The sequence below is a fragment of the Rhamphochromis sp. 'chilingali' genome, assembly GCF_963969265.1.
Source record: "Rhamphochromis sp. 'chilingali' genome assembly, chromosome: 9".
Classification (NCBI taxonomy): domain Eukaryota; kingdom Metazoa; phylum Chordata; class Actinopteri; order Cichliformes; family Cichlidae; genus Rhamphochromis; species Rhamphochromis sp. 'chilingali'.
Genome location: NC_137936.1, coordinates 24,020,662 through 24,044,129, shown reverse-complemented (window position 1 = coordinate 24,044,129; position 23,468 = coordinate 24,020,662). Strand labels below are relative to the sequence as shown.

The window sequence follows — 23,468 nt, the reverse complement described above, 5'->3', positions numbered from 1 at the left end:
AAGGGGATCATTCACGAACAAGCCATCAAAAGCAGCAAAAAGACAGGTACTACCCCATGTCTGAGAAGGCCACACACTGAAAGTGTTGGAACTTCCATCTTCTTCCTTCAGAACAGACTTCAGTCAGGGTTCAAACGGAGACCTCGACCAGCAGAGCCCAAAGTCCCTAGATGTGTGAATCGAATTAGATGGTTTTTGATTTGACAAACTTGACTCAAGTAATATCAACTAAGCATCTATTCAAATGAACTTTATTAGAGAACTCCCTTCATTTGACATGTTTATAAACACCTCACAAACAAAATCTACTGGGAACCATTGGACACACCACTCCACGTTCGCACACCATCACTCGCGTCCCCCAGTGTCTTCAGCAGGTGACATCCACATCAAGTACACACTTACAGATCAGTTCATTAACATGGAAGCACACACCATACGGCATTCAAATCAGATAATATAAGCAATACAAATATTCATCACAACATTCCACTACATTTCGATATTTCTGCACTTGACAGACATACTTAAGAATAAGGAAAAACTTGCAAAGATTAAAAAAAAAAAAATCTTGAAGTACTAATTAAACAATGTCCATGTTAGGGGAGGCGCTCGTAGCATCTGCAGCTTCCACTCACACACTCAGAAAGCAGTCAACTTGGGCTCTTTCACTGCACAACCAGTCCGTTTCACGCGTCTCTCTCCGTTCGCTCACTCATCGCTTCACTCTTCGCCACAAGCCATCCTCAATCGCACTCATCAGTTCTTAAAATGTCAGTTGCGCTGTTCTTTCCATGTAAAAGTGGATAAAAGTGAAAACACCCACCGTCTCTTAGAACATGCGGAGTGAAGCCGTTCTTTGATGGCATAGCATTTACAGGTGGGAAGAGGGAGAATGATACCGATATCACCCCAAGAATGCTGCCAAAGAGGAGCTTCCTCGCAGGGAAATGGAAGAGAGGTGAACTGCAGAAGAGATTTCAATGAAGGCTTTTCCATAGAACTTGACTGCAAATAAAGTTGCACTTAAAACATTTATGTTTCAACCAGATTCTTCCCAATGCAAGATTGCCTTTTAGGTCGATGACAATGCCGGATAATGGTGAACCACGAACATTCATGCATTTTCAAAGATGGTTATCACATTTCACAATACATGCATTAGAGAATCCAGTTGAAATGGATACAAACAAATGAGACATCAAAAATAGCACTTTTCTCAGACATCCTGGTAAACAATTCACTTCAACACTTCCTAAATTAAATCTTTAGCATTTTTTTCCAAATGTACAAAACATCTTCACGCAAAAGTGTTAAGTTTTCAGATACGCATCAACACCAGAAATAAATTTCGAAATGACTCGTCTTTCTCGCAGTACTTACCATACAAACACTTAACTTACATACCCCACCCAGATGACTTTGACTCCATGCTGGACCCAAAACCTGAGCTAAACCCACTACCACTGGTTGTAGAGTTTGACCCTGTTCCCCAGCCAAGACTGGCTGAGCTGGTGCCGTAGTTACTGTTGCCTGTACTGAAAGACTGACTCTGGTCTCTACTAGAGCTCGTTCCACTGGAGGTGCTGCCTGAGGTGGATGTCTGCTGCTGGCTAGCCAGCATACCCATCATACCCCAACTACTCTGCAGAGCAGCCTGTGCAGCAGCCATCATGGCAGGGTTCAAGCTGAAGGAACCAAAATTAGCCAGACTACTGTTAGTGCTGCTCCCTAACCCACTACGGCTGCTACCAAATGCTTGAGCCCCAAAACCATTTCCGAATCGTGCTGTGCGATCAAACTGCCTATTGCCATGTTTGGGCTCAGCATTTGAGATGTGAACACTGACTCCTTTGATAATAAGGTCTTCTCCACAGAGAGACTGGGCAACCTGTGAAAGGAGAAAAAAAAATTTGATTATGTGGACGCAAGCAACACCAACAAAGGAGGAAAGAAATACCGTCTACATATTTCATACGTTACCTGATCATCTGCAAATGTAACAAAGGCAAAAGCACGGAATGGCTTGGGAATGAACACATCTGTGACTTCTCCATACTGCATAAAGAACTGTCGTAGATCATCTGTGGTCATGTCTTCCGTGCAACGGCCTACAAACACTTTGCGGCTTCTTAGTGGCTCATCAGGACCTTGCTGTAAAGAGGAAAGGAGGGTGCATTAGCATTACAGATTGTTAACCACAGTATTGGCTTAGTTTTGATTCCCATAGTGTGTGGGTATATGCATGGGCATTACCATATTCACCTTCGAGTTAGGGAGCTTGCAGTCGCACCACCTCCCATCGATCATATGGCGCTGAGAGATCACCTTTTCCTGAGCTTCATACTCTGTGAACCTCACAAAGCCAAATCCTTTAGAGTTTCCGGTCTTGGCATCCCGTTTCACCTATGAAAGAAGAAAAAAATAAAACACCAGCAAAAATAATAAAATAAAACAAATAAAAAATTGCAAATCAACGCAAATGTTTTACTATCCAAGTAATACCTGAACCATGATGACTTCACCAAATGTGCTAAAGTAGTCTTTAAGGTCCTGTTCGGTCGTTTTCCAAGGAAGACCCAATACAATCAGGTCCGATGTTTTCATATCTCCCCTCTTCATTTTCACGGCAGAAGAGGCATCGATTTCATCCATTTTTCTTTTATTGTCTAAATGGAAAGATGGGGGGGGGGGGGGGGGGTTAATATTTTAAAAGCTATACAACCAAAATGCAAAATATAAAATTCTTATATAGTTAGTAGTTTATGCATTTCCCTCTTTCCCTTGACATTTAATAAAACAAATTGCACACCACTTGAACAATAATAATTTAAAATCAGTTCTGGTGATATTCCTTTGGTGAAAACCCAGTCAGCTCTTAATTAAATCTTAATTAAAAAGTTCCTTAATGGAATCGGGCGAAACAAAAACACCACCAAATGGTAAGGTTAAAATAATCATGCCCTTCAAAACAAAGTCCAGCAATATAGGTACTTGGTTTGGCAGAAGGACTTTAAGGAACAAAATCAATCCTTTGGTGCTCTTTTTAATGAATGGATTTAGTGCCCGAACTCTGGTGGGCGTGACCAAGTCACTTGTCACGTCACTTATCTATTTTCAGTAACCTGAAGCTACTTCATGAATTATAAATAACATCTGCCCACCTGTTCGGATAAAGTCTCTAGGTTTAAATAAGAACAAGGAAAAACACCAATCCTTACCTTTTGGATAGTTCACCACGTACACGACATTCCCCCATCCATTTTCTGGCGCGTGCAGGACCCCTTCCACGAGTCGCACTCCTCTCATGCACTGAGACACGGGGCTCCTGAACCGCAGGCCGCAAGCCCCAGGAAACTGAGCCGCCACGGTGGAAAGAAGAACAGTGCCGTCGTCTTCGGAGGGAATCTCCATGGGCTCCTCATTTTCTTCCTCCGCCACTCGAATGTACACCTCAGCCATTTCCCCGCAAAAATAAAACTTACTCGCAGAAGCAAAACAATGCTAGCGGTTAGCTCGCTAATTGTCCACAGAATCGGCTAACCTTAGCCGATGACGCTAACAGGACTGAATGAGTCAGGCTAAACTGTTTATTATACTTGAGACAAAGACTTCTCAAATACAAAAAACTAAAACGGCGTCGGGGCTAGTTTACATCCAAATGATTTAATCAATAATGCTACTTTTAGATTGCGCTAAAAAGCGGGCAACGATATTACTGCTCCTTTGTTTGCTGGGACGGGGATCTGTGCCGTCAACACCGGACGACGACCGCTCTAACGTGCCTGTTGAAAAGAAAACTGCGCAAATTCCGTCAGCTAAACAAAAAGATGTAACGTTTTCCTAAAAATAGTTTGCTCGGCCCAGAGGAGTGGTGCAACTTAAATAAAGCGCTTGTCTCGTCCAACATGCAAAGTAAGGAAAGCTCAGACGAGTATTTTTCCACGAGGCGAAAAATAACAGCGCCATGTAAGGCGAGCAAAATGGCATTATCTAAGCGAAGAAGGAACTACGTCACTAAACTGGAAGGTTTCATTTCACCCAGGCAGGCGGGGGCCGGTGTCCTGTCTGTGTCGGTAAAAGTAAGTAGCAGTTGTAAGTAAGTACCTACGTAATGCATTCTAAGGCTAATATTTTATGTTTTACTTTACTGGTTTATATTGATTAAATGCAATATAAACAATTAAACTTAACAGTTAATTGTGAATTTTGTTTCCCCCCCCCGTAAACGGAGTAGATAAGGCCTAGTGTGTGTCATTTACAACAACAGCTTCCGTTTGTTGGCTGGAGATTGGAAGATGGCGGTTTGAATGAGCTATACAAACTTTGAAAGCCAGACAGATAATAAGTTAGGATCACAAGTATTTACCTACATTTTTAAATTGTAGGTAAATGCGCCCCCGCCTTTCAATTTTCAGAAGACTGGAGCGTGTCTAAAGCATAGCTGTCATGCCCATGTTAATGTAAAATGCATTATTGCGTCGGTTTGGGGTGAACTTAAAAAAATCCAGTTATGATGAAGAGACTGGCTTTTTCAATATTAAGTCATTTTCAGATAATTGGTCTTTCTGCATGGCTTATCTCCCTAATAGGATGTTGTTCACTTGAACAGTGAAACTTTAAAGTTCCATGTGCATGCAGCAGTTTTACAAACCAATTTTAGAAGTTTGGGGATCAACATTGACTGACTACAGACAAGAGGTAAAGCAACGGAAGCTGGTGCAGGGATAATAAAGGTGATGATCATTGGTTTCGGCAGAAAAGGTAACTCCCCTCCTCCTCTGCACTTCATCTGTGGGAGTGGCCTCCACTTTCAGGTACCTTGGTGTATCTCATTGGAAACTTTACCTGGAGCCATAACACTTGCTACCTACTTACGAAGGGACACCATTTCTTTCTCATGAACCTGAGGTATGCTAGTACTCTGGTGAGGGCGGTGAAAGCCCCACCAGCACAGACATCTACACCAGCAGAAGCAGGGCCTTCTTCTTGGTTTTTAACCAGGGTGCAAATGAAAATTTTTACTTCAAGTCATATGAAAGTGACTTTGAAATCCTTGGAAGGAAAAAAAAAAAGTACCATATAAAATTATGTTGCTGAAATCTGACAATAAAGAGTAATAATACAAGCACTGTTACACAATTTTAAAAAAACTCAAAAAAATTTCTGCATCCAGATGCATCACAATTCCTTCTGCATAGATCAGAAAAACAAATCCGGTCTCTCTTTAGTGAACACAATACAATTACTGCATACAAGTTAGTTCTTTTTTTTTTTTTTTTAAGGCTCCCTCCAAAAACTCAAAGCTGCACAAAGCAGTGAATTGTTTAAATGGCACATCAGAAGATTCTGACAGAACCCTCACAAAAACACAAAGCAAGATCTCAAACAGCTTTTTATTACATTTTCCAATCAATAACAGTACAATTTAGTACAGTATCTATCTTGCATCCAGCTCACCGTGGAACACCAACAGACCGAAATGAAATACAAAAAGTGAATAGGTACATAAGGGTGCAGAGCTCTATAATATTAATGGAAAGAGAAAAGGGAATCCACCTCAGTTGAATTGCATTTTCACTTGTGGCCATACACGAATACATCACATTTATTGTACATCATCGCAGAAAGGAAAAAAAAAATAAAAAAAGAAAAAAGTGAAAATATGTCAACTTTAACAAAAGTGCTTCTGTATACAGTGAAAATGTTGTCATTCAGATGTTCTGATTTTCAAATTTAAGACCAATGGAGGGAGGGGGGGGGGGGGGGGGGGTGTACAAAAAGTTTTAGTATGGACAGTGTGTGAGGACATTTCTGTTCCATTGTGTGTGTGAAGATTTGAAGGAGAGAGGACTTTTCAAGGATAGATTTCTCACAATGATTGTAATAATTATTACAAAATTGGCATCAATAGAACTGGTAAGCATAATTTACATTAAGTATGCAGTCAATAATAAGTCTGTTTCCATTCTTGCTCATTCTGGTGCATAGCGTTACCAGTATTAGTACATGATGTATGTATGCAGAGTTTGAGCCAAAAATAAATTGGCCTCTATTAAGTTCAATCAACAGGTTACTCTCCTTTTTGGAAACAAAAGAAAAATCTAGGATTTTTGCACCATTGAAAGCAAGTCTACAGCATGCACATCTAAATTAACTCGTGGCAGACAAAATTAAATGTCTTAACTTAAAACAGACCATTATTTTCAGACATTGATTTTGTACATTTCATTCACAGAGTTGCAACTGCAGTCCCAAGCAAAGGAAGTGTCTATTAAGTCAGGTGAGGTGTTTCACTCAAAGTGGATACGAAACACAAATCCCCTTTCATATAGTAAAATCGAGCCATGCCTCAGTTACCTCAGCACCCTAAACCAAACCCTTCCCACCAAAAGTCAAAGGCATGTACAAGAATTAAGGGGCTTAACTGGATAATTTACTGGTAATAACTCTTTCTGTACTGGAATGAGCATTCATAACTTATAGCATGTGCTTGGTTAGTTAACACAGTATTAGTTGAGAGGCAAAGCTTCATGTGCAAAAGGCTGTGATGAAACAAAAACAGCTAGTATATAAATACATCATGGACATTTTGAAAGCTGCTCGTGTAATATGATCCAAGCTTTTTACTTCTGCATGGTTTTCTCATCTGTCTTATATGATTCACCTGGATTAGAAAGACAAGCTGTAATTCAAACATATCTAAAACCACTAAAGAAATATGACAAAAAAAAAAAGCCATCAAGAATAACAAACCATCAGAATAGAAATCTTAAAAAAAAAAAGAAAAGAAAAAAAAGAAAAAAAAAAAGGAAAAAAAAAAGGAAAAAAGTTAAATAATTTGTACAATTACACTCCAACATTTGCTTTCAAGACGCACACATTTGCATGGGATGATAGTGTTGTTTTCTCTTTCAAGGTAACATAAAATGGTCCAAGAAGGAATGCACAAGTTTTGGATTTGATACCACAGGAGATCCTTTCTTAACTAGGTGATAAACAATTGTGCTCTTCTTTGTGTAGGAAAGGCATTGGTTTCCCTTCGTTTTTGTGGTGTCCAAGTCAGTTTAAACAGTGTTGAAGAAGATGCTGTGAACATTCTCAAGTTGTAATGGTCTTCCAGTCAACTTTGGAGTTAAATGAACATCTGAGAAACAAAGAAAGGTTAAATTTAAGATTTGAATAATATAATCTGACCTACTGTTTAGCCTTTTTTTTTTTAATGTTCTGCCAGGTTAAGACCTTAAAACTTGATGGACAAAGATCAAGCACTGATTGTGTCCCATTACAAACAACAACCAAGTGTGGAACAAGCGTAAAGGTAACTGGATTTTGGAGGGAAATTGGCATTTATTTGGATACAAATGTAAAAAAAATAATAATAATAACAAAAAAAATAATAATAATAATATATGCAAAAAAACAAAAAACAACAAAAAAACCCAAAAACAATCAAACAGTAAAAGAACCTTCAGGCTTCAATTCCAGATCTTCAGAAAACTGTCCCAGGATCCTGTTGCAACTGCCATGCCATCATCAGTAACCCCCAGGCAGCTAACGCGGTTGTCATGTCCAGCCAACACACCTATAAGCAATCATAATTGTCATTTAGTTAACAGTAGTGCACTAAGGAAATACAGGTCACATCAATTTGGATGTTACAAAGTGCTCTTGGGATTTACCAACACTAAGGAGATAAAAGGCTTTTTCAGCAATACTAACCAGCACGATCAGCTTTTAGTGTGTCCCACACATTGCAGTTAAAGTCATCATATCCTGCCAGAAGAAGGCGGCCACTCTTTGAGAATGCCACAGAGGTGATGCCACATATGATATTGTCATGAGAATAGATCATTAATTCCTGATCAGCACGCAGATCGAACAGCCTGCAGGTGGCATCATCAGAGCCCGTGGCAAAGGCATTTCCATTAGGGAAAAACTGCAAGTTCCAAAAACAGAAATAATTATTGTCCAATTATTGATTGAAACAGGAAACAAATTTAGCAAGCAAAACACTTGTATTTACATGTGTATGGAACTTACACAGATGGCATTAATGTCAGACTCATGGCCAGTAAATGTCTGTCTGCACATGCCCTCTCGAACATCCCAGAGTTTAGCAGAGGCATCACAAGCACCAGAGACAAATAACCTTGAGTCAGGGGCGAGTGACAGGCTCATGACATCACCGGTGTGTCCAGCAAATGTGGTTGTCTGCTGGCCAGTCTCAATGTCCCAAAGTGCACTGTGAAATAAAGGATTTAGAATCAGTTTGCCTGTTGTCTAGCACGTTAACTGCTCATTAACGGAACTCAATGTCATCTTTTCACTCACCAAGTGGTATCTCCAGAGCTTGTAACAATCTGGTTGTCATCAAGAAAGCGACAACAGGACAGGTATCCTAATATTGAGAGTCAATAGAAGTCATTAATACACAAGTGAAAGACAAATGTAGAACTAGCAGTGCACATTTAACCCCTACTTGCAGTTACGACTAATCATCAATTAGCAGTAAATAGATCAGTTATTTAAAATTCATTGAAAATTAAAAAAAAAAAAAAGACTAACAAATTTTTAAAGCAACATACACCTTATCATGCCACTGTTTTGTTGAATCCAACTATAAGTTAACATAGACAATATGGCAAAAGAAGCATGTTTTAACTGATACTTTGCTGTTTGAGAAGACATTTACAACCATTTACCTGTATGTCCAGCGAGCTCACGGCTCACACGTACATTCCCCTCACGTGTTTTCAGGTTGTAGATGGAACAGATGTTATCTAAGCCACCACAGGCCACATAGTTTCCTGAAGGCGCATATGCGCAAGTCATGACCCAGGAAGATCGAAGTGGAATGGCATGAACCTATAGAGTAACAAACAGACACATGCACAGATACTTAAGTTCCATTTTGTCAAAGAAACAAAATCTTCAAAATAGGATTACATACCTTTTGGAGAGCAATGTTACAATAACTAAATTTGGCATTTAAACACTAACACACAACAATGTCAGTCTGCCTTTATAAAGCATAAAATAAATGTCAATACTTATTTATACAATTTAGAAAGTACTGCAACTCCTTCACTTTTTACACTTCAAAGTTTCAAGCTTTCTTTTAAACAAGTATTCAGACCCTTTGCTATAGCACTCAACGCTGTAGTCAGCTGTGTCCTGCTGGATTTAATGTGTCCTTAAAATTTGTGTGTAGGGCTTCAGTAGAGTTGACCTATGTCAAAATTATTGGATTAAACAGTTTAGAAAGTTCTGCCAGGAAGACAATCATGTCAGCACGTCATCAAAAAGGTCTTTATGGTAGAGTAGTTAGACAGAAGCCAAACACAAGGTTCCTTTAAAGAGAAAAGAAAAAAAATCTCCAGAGCGCAACAACCTGACTGCAGCAGTGAACCAAAGCTTACAGCAAAGAACGCTCTGGTGGCTTGCTGACAAGTTTCCAATGGTTCCTTCGAGGACAAGCCTAGGCCTGAAATTTAAACTGAACAAAAGATGTTTCTAAACAAAAACAAAAACAAAAAAAAACTGCCAAATTCTTTTCAAGTCTAAACTATAAAAATAAGCTATTGTGAGGTACTGCCAGATCACAAAGTAAGTTCTTGTGACCCAAGCTACAACTCAGAAGAGGCTGCACTGTTGAGATATTAGACAGCATCCTGTAAAAATCACGGCCGTAATTTTTCCATTTCAATGGGAACATGATATTAGTCAATAATCTGCTGCTTAGGGACACCATAATGCAACAGCTTAATTAAACAAGAGGATGAAATAACCAGCCTTGCATTAAAGTATCCCATAAACAAATCAAACCTCTATCTACCCTTTAATGTTGGAAGAATTACCCTTTAATCTTTTTATTACCAGCTGGATCATTGTCCACAGTATCATGTTAAATTATATTATCCCAAAAGGTTCTTCAGTATCCCAAACAAGTCAGAAAGCTTTTTAAGGATCCCGAAGAAACTTCTGTCTTTGGTGGAGAAGCCAGATTACCTTTTAGGCATTAAAACAGTGTACTCATTCCTCCGATATCAACAACTGCACACCAGACACATCAGCCTCAGGGGAAAGGGCACAAATGCCTCTTGCTCAGCTGATCTGCAACACTTTTAAATATAAGTTTTCCCTCTTTTCAATTCAACATAGCCTCATAGGTTCAAAAAAATTGTTTTATCCCATAAAGAAGTACAACATAGTACAAAAGGAACAACTTAAAAGGTAAACTAAATTTATATAGTTTTATTAATTTCAAGATCACTTAGTATCCAATCTATGTAAACATTTTAAAAAATCAGAATGAAGATGACCGCACTTTTTTTGTCTGCGCTTTGTAAGGCTGTGTTGTTACTGACTCTCAACTAGATTAAACACAAGGTTTGCCTATTATTCCATTAGTCCTCATTATAAAATAATAATGAAGAAAATTACCTTATTTGTGGTATAGCTATCCCAAATAATAAGTTTGCCATCTTGAGAGGCACTGACCAAGAGCCTACAAAAAAAAGAAAAGAACAGTAATATGAACATCACTAACACAGTATCCAGGGGTTGTCACGCATCTATTTTTTATCCAGAGTTAAAAACAATAGAAAAATATGCATAAACTGCTGAAAGACACAAAGTTCACTATGCTCCACAAATCATATTCTGGCTGTTAGGTTTTACCTAGAATCTGTTCCCCAATGCATGGCATATATTTTAGCCAAATGGCCCCGCAGCGTTCGTCTTGTACGCATCTGGATTCGGCCAACGGGGTCAATATTAGCTGTGATCTGTAAAACATTAAGTGCTATAAGGTTCATTTCCCATCAAATGCTTTTCAACCCAAACACTATGAAAAGTTAAATGTTACCTGTGATAGTGTGGCATCTGCACATGCTTTCCTGGCATCCTGAGGAGACACAAAAAAAAAAAAAGAAAAAAAAAAAGGGGGGGGGGGGGGGGTGTCAACACTTTGGTCAGACATTTTCCATCTCACACCAGTCTCGACTGGAAGGGCTGTCAGATTTTTCAGAATAAACGTCTGTATGCTTTTATGTGGAGAAGTGATACTTTGTTACTCACTCTGATCTGATTCTTGAGCTGCTCTGCCTCTTGGCGTAACTGGTCCAGTTCACTCATCTTATTCTGCTTTTTCAATTACCTTACTCCAGCTACCACGGGCACTTGTTGCTCTAAAAAAAGCAACACAAACAAAGGAAATATGAGGAACTTTAATCTTTCAAGCAAACCATTTTAAAATCAAAGCTGTAATGAAGACAAACGCAAAATGGGTCTGAACGCAGCTCACAGACCTGCAGTGGATAAAGATTTTCACCAAGATTGTTTTGATTGAATTGATGGCAAAAAAATAAATAAATAAAAATAAAAATTGTTTACCTACAATATGTCCAATGTGCAGTTCATGCTTCAACCTTACTTTCCCACCTCAATGTCACCAGCTAAATCCTGACACACAATTCATATTGCCAGACAAATCTTGTTAACGCATGACTTTCCAGTGATCCGAAAAGCAGTCATTATCCTGTTGACCTTAATCCCTGGGATACTCAGAATTTCAGTGATCAATAAGCCACTTATATTAATACAGAGCCGCAAAGCACGCTCAAAGTTCAGCTAATAAAATATATACATATTAATTTTACTGATGAGATATATCTATATATATATCTATATATATATAGCATTCTTAGTGTGTCTGAAATTTCTTTGTATGAAGCACTGATTTCATTCACATGTAAGATATCAGGAAAAAGACAAAAGCTCAGCAATGCAATACTGAATTAAAAACTGCATTTAGCATGACAGATTCATCTACCATTTTAATTTCTGTTATGGTTGGAACATTTGTTAACTGTCCATTTCAGTAACGTCCACGTCAGCATACTTAGAGTAACGAAAAGTAAGGTTTTCCTAAGGTAGAAGAATGAAACACCTAAAAGATGGCTGCAATCAACAGGTAGGAATGGATTTATGAATATAGTATTGAATTTAATAATAAGGTCAGTAGGAGGATTATTAGTTGGACAAATGTTCTTATACTGACTCCAGTTATCCTGTAAGACAAATAACCTTGTGGTAAAATCCATCTAATGAATTATGAAAGTGCGGTGAACAAAAATACTTTACAAAACCAACCTGAAGCTGCACACGGGACATCTCTTTGCATTTAAAATGGGAAACGGATACTTCTGTATTGAACTGCAAAGAGTAAATAAGTTACCAACCTGAAGTGGAGAAAACACTCAGTTTTGACCAAATGTAAGATCAGCCATAATTTTCTACAGATTCAAGAGTTATTGTATTGTTAGAACATGTGAACGCTTGGAAGCCAAATTTTTTCTAAAGAATTGTAACTTCCTTCTATTATACGGATACTGAAGACGACGGTCACAAAGTTAAACTCAGAATTTTTACTTGTTACACATGTAACAGCTTAAAAGTGAAAAATAAATAACATTACCAAACCTAATTAACCCAGAAATTAAAAACAAAATGCAATACAGATTTAAATATGATTGTAAAGTTACTAAAGATCAAGTTAACTAGCACTGCCCTACTAGTTACCTTACCTTGTGTTTTTCCGTCAGCTCACCTATGTTACTGGAAGTTGCAGGACAAGACTGAAAGTCTTCTCAACCTTATCTACACAATCGTCTAAGTTGTCTGACTGGTTGGCCTTTCTAACTCAAGTTATCCTCTTATGCTCATTAATCTTATAATAAATGTGTCATGGAAAGTAATCATGATTAAGCATCATCCAGTGACAGCAGGATGCCATTCTCACCTTGAAAACCTCTTAAAACATAATTTTAAAACTATATTCCCAACTTCTCTCAACCTGAGAAAAATAAAAGAACTAATAATTGAAGTTAGAAATATTTACTACACTAATGTAGAGTTTCCTGTCTTAACTTTAAGTATAATTAATCCCATGAACTCAAAAATAAAACAAGAGTTTTTATTTAGTACACAGAGTTGGAAACAACTACAGAAAAAGGAGGTTACATAAGTAACTCTGCCTGATTTTGAACTTTTCCAATGAATTTAAATTAAATTCTTTTAAGTTAAACTGATGAGTATCTATCACAACTAAACTATGAAAAGCTGTTAGTTTTAAAGTGCTACTCAATGTTCAATGTTTTAAATTCAAACTTGAGTCAGATGAAATAAGACACCTACATCTTTTTGTTCTTTCTTAAACTGCCAAATTCCCCAAAAAATAAAAATAAATTCCAGTGGCAAATATTAATGTGGAATAGCCTGAAGTCATGTTATAAATCTGAGTTTTAAATATTCTACATTCAGAAATTAAAAAAATAAAATACAAATTCAATCTTGTTGACCTCTGTGGATGCTTACAGTTAAGGAGTTCCTCTCCCTCATCACTTCTCCTTTCCAAGCGCCTGATCAGGGTCAGCTGACTGCATGATAAACAATGAGCAGTGGCAAACAGCCTGAAGTTGCAGCTCACTAGTTTTCAAGTCCCTTAAGGGTAGATTGCGTCTGCTATTTTAGGTGTCTTCTACATTTTCAGTTAAATGTGTATGTTTCACTAGATAAACAAACATTTGTTCTCAAGAACATACCGGCTTATCTGTACTGTTAAATAATAACAATAATGCAATATTTCACAGGTCTAAAGCTGGATCACAGAAAAAGCCATAACCAGCAGTATCACTGAGCAACTCCATAATCCTAAAAGCTAAAATCCTCAGTCAATGAGTCTCTAATCCTATCCATGTCCACAAATGTAAACAGCTGGCAAAGCCTGTCCAGGCATTAGAAATATGTTTTTCCAATCATAAAAGGATGAGATTAATCTTAATTCTTTTACACACAACTAATCCAGGCACTTGCTTTGAGAAATTGCCAGGATTTTCAGCTTCCAATGACATCGCAACCATATTACAGATCCTCTCATGCAGTTGTGACCAGATACAAGTAGGACTACTTTCTGAAGGAATCCAGTAACATACAATTAACTTCAAAACACTATTGGTAGTTTTAACAACAATGCAAACAGACTTTGTGACAGAAATAAAATGTACTAGTATAAATCAACAGCATGAACTAACGTGTTTGTGTGCAAAGGTTTAACCAACAGTGTACGGGTTGTACTGATAGTTGACACAGACATTGTGTGCAGTACTGTGATTTGCCTACAACAGTCACAATGAAATCATTTGCATTGGACTTTGCGTTGCATTTGAATGGCTGCCGGATAGCTGTTTTAACTCCGCTTTTGGTTTGAATTTGTTTAGTAGGTTACTCTACAGAGGCTGCACGCACATTTCAGGAGGAAATTACACGCAATTCTGCACAATAAGGTGGCAAAAATACTGAGTGCTGCACAGTGTAAAGATAATATGACTTGCACTGAAGATGCAGCTAAACGCCATCTTGCAGACTGCTGTCCGCTAGTTAGCAAGCTCGACAGAGTAGGCCTGCAGGCAGGGCAGAGCTAATATTCAAAAAATTAAAGTCACCTTATTAAGAACAGTTACACACAAGGGTTAAAAATGTCTGGAAACGAGCAGAGTCAATGTAACGCAACACTCGCAAAATTTCATAACACGCGAACCAAATAGCCAGAATTATCTAATGCAAAATAACGTAACCACAGTCACTTCAGGGAAGACTCCGCCGCTCTTCCGCAATTATACAGGGTGCTATGTAGTTAGCTTTTAAGCAACAGTGGGTAAACCAGAAAACTGGCTTGTGGATTGGCCTTCGGAGATCCACTTACTTACATACTAACAATCTTGTTAAACGCAGTACTTCCAAGTTAATTTGATTACCGCGTAAATTTATTTGGTCCTTTTAATCTTGCAGCAGACGGAGGGAGGGGGAAGACTGTAAAACTGCAAGGTCGGGCGGCGATGGCCTGTTTTACTCCAGCAAGCGACAAATGCAAGAAGAAAAAAAAAAGGGGAGGGGGGGCTGGGTGTTTTTCATAAAGCAAATGACCTTTCAGAAAATAAGCGAATACAGAAAGAAAAAATAAACTAAATCCATGAAACCTGCAAGTTAGCTGGCTGTTTATAAGTAATGTTCCCAACACGAGTTAAGGCGTTGCATCGATGCGGCCGTTTTGTTGCAGACAGGCACCGATATGCTAACTTATTTGCTCGGCTGGTAAAAACAGGGTGTAAACGCGGCAATGGCATTTACGTTAAATAAGTGTTGCAATTTAATCCACAGAAGCGTGCGCAGAGTTAAGTGATGCTATAACCCACTCTTTTTAATCACAAGAAAAACACTGTTTGCTGTTATTACGGGACGTTTATTGTTCCAGCCCAACCCAGTATGTCATCATCAACTCACAAAATCTTTAAATATACCATTTCGATTATAATGTAAGTCAGTGCAATCAGTGAAGCTTTAAATTTAAGCATGATTACTGCAGTTGTCTCTTATATCATATGGTTATCAATGCATTTTATATCAAGAAGCACCTCCGCTGGGCCAACATTATTACTTAAACGCCAGCCAGAAGCTTCCTCCGACATTAATTGTAGCTAACGTTGCTCAGATGCTTGGATACTAGTTAAGTTCTGTCATTTAATTTGCAGCTAATACTCTACACCGGGATCCACCGATGCAAACACTCTTATGGCAAAATAGCCAACTTAATGCTAGCTAACCCCTGCTAACTAGAAGGCTAGGCTACTGCTACCCCACCCCCGGGCAGTTCAATTCCGCCACAATTCATTAGCTAAAGGTAGAACAGTTACAATTACAGCTCTAAAAGCAGTGTGCTGGTCGCTTCATTTTGCCTTACCTGATTCAATTTGCGCCTGTTTTTGAGTTTGGGCATTGACTGGAACACGGGACGGTGTGTATCTCCGATCCACGCATCAACGAACACCACAACGCTAGCTTACTAACTAGCTTAAGCCAGCTAGCGTAGTTTTCCGAGGAGTAGCCCTTCCCGAACGCAGGCTACGGCTGGGGGAGCTTGACAACCTCAGTCAACCAACCGGAGAGGGGAGGGGACGGAGAGGGGGGAATCACACCCACTAAAGCCCTTTAATGAAGGCACTGCCCAGGCAGATAAAAAGCCAATCTTTAAATTCACTAAAGCTCACCCAACAAGACAGCCTACTGTCTCCCTTTTGCCGAGCTTAACATCTGCCCTTTCCGTAGTAACACTCTTGTCCGGCCACCGAGCAATGAGATGGGCGCGGTAACCCTGCAGTTAGCGCTGGGAAACCCCACGTTGCAGCAGAGAGGGAGAGAGAACCTTCGATTGGAGTTCTATAACTGGAGATGCTACAATTATCATCAGCCCCCTTGCAGCGATGTTTAGCACGTCTAATTTTGTACACGCGTATTTAATTCGAGCACAATACAGTTTAAGAGAGCACAGTGTTCGCTTATGTTCTCAGCAAAGGAGCCCAAGTTAAAGATCGAGTAAACAGGGCCCCAACTTCGCTTCTAAAGTAGGAAGTGGTAATCATGATTTCAGTACAGTACTGTAGGGGGGGGCATTTGCTCAATTTCAGGAGCTACACCCAGGCCTGATTACTGCCAGACCTGCAGAATCAAGACATCAAGTAATTAAATAGCAAGTTAAAAGGTCTCAAAAGCAACCCAAGAATAGATGATAAAGCCACTCACATCTATGATTCTGGGTTACAAATCCATTTCCAAGATTTTTTTTCCAGTCAACCACGGTGAAGGCCATTATCCACAAATTTAAAAAACGTAGAACAGAGGTGAACCTTCCCATGAGTGGCCGATCTGTCAAAATTACTCCATGAGTGCACCAACGACTCATCCAGGAGGTCACAAAGAACCCATTACAACATCTAAAGAACTGGAAGCCTCAGTTATTGCACTTAAGGTCAAAGTTCATGATTCAAAATAAGAAAGCAACTGGGGAAAAAACACTCACAAAAATTGTATGATTACTTTTTCAACATATGCCGCGATGCAATGCAATTTTCTGCTGGAAAATCTTGTTGGTGAGCATACATATCAATGCTACTTTGATTGCACCAGCAGCCAAAATGCTCTTGCAGAGTGAGTATACACACCCTAGCAAAGACACAATGACATAGCTGCTACTTGACCCTGCCTCAACATTCCATGAATCCCTAACTGATAGAGTAGGGGGTAGGTAAGATTTTTTTTCCCAGAGGGCCGCACAGGCTTAAAAAATCCAAATGAAAAGTTGTTATATACATTTTAAATTAGCCTACATCTTGCCATTTGTATGATATGTACTACTGCACTACTACTAGGTCACTGATATTAAAAAAAAAAAAAAAAAAAACAGCACTGAATTAAAATTAAATAGCTGTGTGGACCCAGTGCAGTCATTCACCTCAAGATTCCTTCATCAGTGATTACACTCTGATTTCACTGGCATTTGTTTTGCTTTTCTCTTAGGACATCAGGGGTTAGATTGAGATGGTTCAAGGCTGATCCCTGCCCTCGAGCATTATTTTACCCATGTGAGCTATAGTGCATTTGTGAGATGGCATGAAACAAACCTTATCTGTTCCCACCCCACAATCCATGGGACCCAAAGGATCCCCCGTCAACTTCACAGTGCCAGATACCACAGGACACCCCCAGAGGTCCCGTTTCATGACCTGACAGAATAAAGCTATTTTGGTGGCATGAGCGGTTTTGATATTTAATTTAGTCATACTAAGCAGTCATCTGATGCACAAATACACTCGTAAAAAAATCCTAATTGGACCCAGTTCATGTAAGAAATACATACTAGACAAACTAGAATATAACAATCCAATTAATCCATACCAGAAAAAATAAGTAGCTCAGGAATGTCATACAGAAAAAAAAAAACCTGCAATGGATTTGGTTGAGTAAATGTAGTAAAGACGTTAACTAAAGTTCCACATGTAATCACCTGTCAGGCAAATTTCTTAGCTACCTAGTTAGCGACTACCAACCTCTTTGTCTCACTTGCCTCACAAATTCCATCTTATTCATACCCGTCACCACATCCTCTCATTATCTAAGCCCTCGCTGCATCTTGTCCATCCTTCCTCTTTCAATCAGACTACTCTCCCTTCTCTCCATTTTCAAGATACCATCTGGAGCTCAAAGTAGGCTCAGATGACATAAGACCTGATCTTCCTACATTCATTTCCTTCTCGCATCATCCATTCATCATCCATCACTACCCTGCATAACTAAACCTTGAAAACCTTGAATCGATTATTGGTACTGATGGTCCACATATATATAAAAATATAAAGACAAGATGGGAATCGGTTGCATTGAAAATAGTGTTTGACAAATCTCTTCTTAATACACAGCATGTGAAAAGCCACTGTGTTTACCTTTCCCTCTTTATTTTTGTTAGACTCACATTTTACGACAGGATTTATCTACTATAATCTTTGCCATCAGCAAAACGAAGAATACATAGAATCTCTTTAGTACCATACCTCTGAGTGACCCCGTGGAATAAAAACAAATGGCATAACATTTGGATTATCATGACCATCTTTATTATGGCTTGTCAGTATCATTTTAATATTACATTTTGATCATGAATGAAAGCAGTTATTTGATTTCAACATGCAGATACAGAAAGAAAAGTATTCCCACATTGCTGTGTAAGTTATAATTCAAAGTATGTGAATTCTCCCGGTCATATTATTTTTATTTGCAAATGTCATAATGATCTATTACCCATGTAATTGCTTAACTAGAAGGACAGGAACCTGGTAAATTCAGCTCATGAAATTCACCTGACAGCTGGTAGTAATGTTTTTTTAAAAAGTAACTATTATTTCATTGCCTATTACCTAATCTACAGATTAAATGCTAATAGCTTCACATAACTTTTAATTTTGATTTCTATGTTGTGTCCTTTTAAATTCTGCACTCTGCACTGAATTAGCCCACAAGAGGAATGAGGTGTACACTGATACACAGCTCTTTCACTCAGCTAACAAATGTGAAATTCTTAATGTTCCCATTGTAATGTTGAAAATAACATCTTGCAGTTGAGTGCCTCCTTATTTGGATGTCAGCTTTCATAAAAGTCACCGGGGGGCTGTGCAAACACCTGCTAATGGGCCACACTAAGCTAATTGCAGTTCCCATAACTGTGTCGTCATGTGACACTGAGGTCACACAAAAATGCATCTGATTGTTTACAATATTTTGCTGCGTTGCTGTTACTTTCTCTAAAAATACGGATATTTGACGAATTTAAAGCTATACAAACTAGTTATTTTCCAGTGTAGCTGTGTTGCATTTGATGGGTGAGATCAGTATCAAATTATTCCTCATGGGTGATTAGCAAGTCCACCCTCTAAGTGCCATAAATGGTCTTTTGGCAGGCTTTTCTAAACTCTGGGGAAAGAGCATTAAACATTTAGAAATGATGAGGCTAAGACATCCTCTTATTGTGCATTAAGTGTTTTTGGTACACACAGTACTTGCACTGACTCGTTTCTATATAATCCTGAAAAATTGGTGAGTATGCTATCTTGAGAATTAACTATTAATAGTTATTAATTTGAATAATATCTAAAATGACTAACTTGAAATGAGAGGTTTTAGGATCATGATTAACAATCCTCTAATAAATATTGTTGGCAGCATAAAACTGCAGCTTCTTAAAAAGTTTCCCCATTTTCATTTCCTTCCAGGTCAGCAAATTATCACAAGATCAAAAAATACAATGTAATTTTTGAGATGTTTGATGAAGAAGGAAATGGAGAAGTGAAGACACAAGAGCTAGAGAGGATGATGAGTTTAACTGGAATCAATCCTACCAAGAGCGAGCTCATCCAGATGGCCAAAGATGTGGACAAAGAAGATACCTGCAAAATTCCTTGCTATGGGAATAAAAACCCTCTGTCTTACTCTGCAGAGTTCTTGAGCTACCCATAATTTCTCCATATGTTCTCTATAGTGATCTTAGACTGAAGAATAGCAAATATTTTCTTTGGCCATTGGCTGCTTTTTCACTCATTTTCAGCCCAGTTCTTGCCCCTGACCATTTTCATAGGATTTTTCTTTTGTTTGTTAAACCATTTCACCTCAACATACATTCAAGCATTAAAAAAGCACCAAAGTCAAGAGGTGAACCAGTGTTGTGTCTACATGTAACAGACAACGTATCTTTGGGCACTTTGTTACTAGCAGCTCTTCTCAAAAATGCAAAATTTGTTCTAAAAACGAACTTTGAATGTCCTCCAAGAAGCGTGGAAAACATTTCTTGAAGACTTCTTAAAGAAATTACAAGAAAACCTGGCAAAGAGAGTTCAGGCTGTGTGGAAGAATGAAGGTGGTCATACCAAATATTGACTCTCAAGTGTACAAACACCGTTTCTGCCTTATATACTAAATTTCAAATTATGTTTGAACATGTTTCAATAAATCACTGCACCTATTCATCATTTTCTTAGCAAAACATGCTAGGTATGGCATGGCTCAAGACTTTTGCAATGTACTGTATCTATCTAGCAAGTGGACATAGAACTTTCTAAGGTTCTACTTCTGTTGTCTGCTGATTGAGCTTTAATCAAGTTGTTGCAGTTGTTATGCTTTATTATACTGTGTTGCACGTAAACCGGTTCTATTTACATACTTTAGAAATGTCTTTTTCTACATCCACTGCACATTAATGTGCGCATTAGTGGAAGCTTCATCTCTTTAGAATCAGCCCAAACCAGACAAGTAAAATGCTGTAGCGATAATGTGGCTTATTCAACTTAGGAAAAGTGCTGATATGAAATTGCTGTTTGGTGTTTGTTGATCTGATAAATTAATCTTAAGATATTTGTGGTATTATCCTTTGTGCCTATTCGGGCCCAGAATTTTAATACACATCTTAATCGATTAAGGATTTATGAAGCAGCTTTCCCAGAGAACAATAATATTCCAAAATGCATTTAAAAACATTATGTATGCCGCAGTCTTACTGCAGGTTTCTCTGTGAATCACTAGGTGGCATTGTTTTACAGTGTGTAACCTGAGAAGTGTCTAGTGGTTTTATGATTATTTGCATTGCCGAATCTCCCAAGCAACCGAAAATACACACACACACACACACACACACACACACACACACACACACACACACACACACACACACACAGAGTCCAACATTTAAACTATTAAATTATACATTTATTTGTTAATTTTTGTAGAAATGAAATGCTCATTGTTCCTCAGTTGTTCCTAGTGTGATTTAAAAGTTTCTTGCATTTGTGAAATGAATGATATAATGAATTAACCATTATATGACCTGTGATGCACTGAAACACTGCATTCCTGGGATTTAACTTATGCTGAAGTATAGTTTTCATGTCACTTTAACTTAGCAAAACTGTGTTAGTTATGTTATGTGTCATTTCATCTGAAGAACTGGAGGAAATATTGCAATTTCCTTTCCTGTTTCCGATTTCCTATTGTCTTCCCTGCTCTCTTTACACCTCCCTCCTCCGTTTTCTGTCTGAACCAATGCAAGCTGAGACATACCCACAATTTTGATATATATCTGTAGAATACATCCCTTTAAAGGAGATATATTGCTTGGAGAGGATCTTCTTTAGGTGTAGTTATTATGTACTGTGTAATTAAAAGGGTATATGTAGCCCCTATACATGTAAATGTATTGATTTTTTTTATATATGCATAAAAATCACACATGGAGCAGATTAAAATGTATTATTTTTGCGATGTTTCAGGAAAAAGAGTATTTAACTATGAAAGCTTTCTGGGTCTCATGGTTCTATACCATGAAAGAACAAAGAACCAGGATTCTGAACTCAGAGCTGCTTTTAGAGTATTTGATAAAGAGGGTAAGAAATATATTGCCTGAACACGCTCAAGTAAGTAAAACACAACAAAGTTGTAACAAAGACATCATACTTCTCCACTCTTGTTACACGGCACAAAAGTTCCCTAATTCAAATCAAGCTATAACATATTCTGCGAAAAACACAGTAAGCATGGATATGCTAATCAGACTGTTTTCTACACGGGAGTGTTAGGGTCACATTAAGAATAAAAATATTATTGTTCATTTTGAGCATAAAGGGAGGAAAAAGGTCAAAATGTGGAGATTAAAGTTGCCACGACTGCTATACGCTCTACAAAATGCCCTGTGTAGACAAGCTAGTGAAATCATACTTCGGGATCAGTATTAGTAAAAAATAATTATTATTTTTAGCACATACACACAGTGTGAGAAGTATAACACCATTGAAGAGATGGTGCAGAAAGCTGCTTCTGGTCAGAAGGAAAAAACACACAAATTTGAATGAGTTGGCCGGGTTTGCAAAATAAAATTACTGGAAATGGACAGATGCAAGGGTGTCGATGGTCACACTCTCATCCAGTCGTGTTGCATCACAAGACACAATAAGACAGCTCATCAAGTTGTTTCACTAACTCATCATACACAAGGTATTTTGTAGAGGGTATATCAGCCATGGCAGTGTTTGACTTGAAAAAAAAAAACAACTTTAACCTCCACATTTCATCTTCTTTCTCAAATTGGACAATAATTTATAATTTTCTTAATGTGGCCCTAATACGCCATCGTAGTTTCACTTAGTGTTAATTGGAATTTGTCTTTAGTATTTTTTTCATGTTTAATATCAATGTAGGCAGATGGAGACTGATTATGAAGGCATGTTATATGCATTCTCTTTTATATTTTATCATTTCAATGATTGTGATAAATTTTATTTTGTTCAAATCAATCAGAAAATGTTTAGTGTATCAAGTCATTATTGCTTTTACACATTTTATCTAAATCTACAAATGAGCTTCCTCTGAAGGGTGGCTGCCGGGTCTATTAGACATTGAGTTAGGAACTCAGTAATTCATGAAGGGTTTGAAACTCCTAACAGTCCACAATTAAAAGGATCCGGCTTATTTAGTTTTGGGATCTGACTAGGGTCCCTCTTGGGTGCTTACTCTGTGAGGTATTTTAGGCATATCCAACTAAGAGGAGATCCTGAGACAGATCTGGGTCCTTATTTTTATTTTTTCAGAATTTGTGGCAATGATGACTGGAAACTTGTTCAAAATGACCTGAAGAATCTACAGATTTTCTTAAAATCGACAAAAAAATGGAAAATAAAATGTGTTCAGTCACTTATCTGTGTGATGATTTTTGTGCAACTGTGCAAATCCTTACCAGTGAAACAAATTTTTAATGCTAATTTCTTTGCTGGTTTCTTCTTCTGTTCATGTGTTCCTGGGGGAATTCGGGTCATTGAGGTTCGGACAGAAGACATCACAGGGTTAATTTCCTCAGACCTGCCACCCGGATGCAGTCATTCACACGGGTCTGACAGCATCTGGTGTGCAGTCCCATTAAATCCCATTCTCATCCTTGCAAAGCCAAACAGACAGCTGAGGGAGCCAACCACATTTATCATCTTGAAGCCATTAGACCAATTGCAGGGTAAAGGGGGAGGGAGCTTGCCGCACTGATC

General features: G+C 38.2%; 2 protein-coding genes across 3 annotated transcripts; both read right to left on the bottom strand.

Annotated features, from left to right (window-relative positions):
- Window positions 1-235: 235 nt before the first annotated feature.
- tardbpb (TAR DNA binding protein b) lies at window positions 236-3,998 on the bottom strand. Of its 2 annotated transcripts, none has more exons than XM_080892655.1 (5): window positions 3,222-3,998; window positions 2,506-2,669; window positions 2,257-2,406; window positions 1,984-2,154; window positions 236-1,891 (listed from the first exon to the last, which is right to left on the bottom strand). In XM_080892655.1, the coding sequence occupies exons 1-5, from the start codon at window positions 3,460-3,462 to the stop codon at window positions 1,400-1,402; spliced, it is 1,218 nt and encodes a 405-aa protein (XP_080748781.1). In that variant the 5' UTR covers window positions 3,463-3,998; the 3' UTR covers window positions 236-1,399. The 2 variants fall into 2 exon arrangements, with proteins under 2 accessions (XP_080748781.1, XP_080748782.1); XM_080892656.1 differs by having other exon boundaries at window positions 2,266-2,406.
- Window positions 3,999-5,382: 1,384 nt separating this feature from the next.
- On the bottom strand, window positions 5,383-16,214 carry gnb1b (guanine nucleotide binding protein (G protein), beta polypeptide 1b). The gene is made up of 11 exons (XM_080890465.1): window positions 15,803-16,214; window positions 11,083-11,192; window positions 10,871-10,909; window positions 10,684-10,790; window positions 10,447-10,510; window positions 8,706-8,868; window positions 8,335-8,401; window positions 8,044-8,245; window positions 7,723-7,939; window positions 7,470-7,585; window positions 5,383-7,147 (listed from the first exon to the last, which is right to left on the bottom strand). Exons 2-10 carry the CDS (start codon window positions 11,137-11,139, stop codon window positions 7,479-7,481), a joined length of 1,023 nt encoding a protein of 340 aa, XP_080746591.1. The 5' UTR covers window positions 11,140-11,192; window positions 15,803-16,214; the 3' UTR covers window positions 5,383-7,147; window positions 7,470-7,478.
- Window positions 16,215-23,468: the final 7,254 nt, after the last annotated feature.

Bases quoted from the DNA above. Each gene is read 5' to 3' on its own strand.
- tardbpb (XM_080892655.1), bottom strand. From the start codon at position 3,462: ATGGCTGAGGTGTACATTCGAGTGGCGGAGGAAGAAAATGAGGAGCCC. The intron at 2,407-2,505 runs GTATTACTTGGA...CTTCTTTCATAG, and splicing joins GTGAAGTCATCATGGTTCAG to GTGAAACGGGATGCCAAGAC. The intron at 1,892-1,983 runs GTAACGTATGAA...CTCCTTTCACAG, and splicing joins TTACATTTGCAGATGATCAG to GTTGCCCAGTCTCTCTGTGG.
- gnb1b (XM_080890465.1), bottom strand. From the start codon at position 11,139: ATGAGTGAACTGGACCAGTTACGCCAAGAGGCAGAGCAGCTCAAGAAT. The intron at 10,511-10,683 runs GTAAAACCTAAC...TTTTTTTTGTAG, and splicing joins CATTGGGGAACAGATTCTAG to GCTCTTGGTCAGTGCCTCTC. The intron at 8,869-10,446 runs GTAATTTTCTTC...GTTACTCTATAG, and splicing joins ATAGCTATACCACAAATAAG to GTTCATGCCATTCCACTTCG.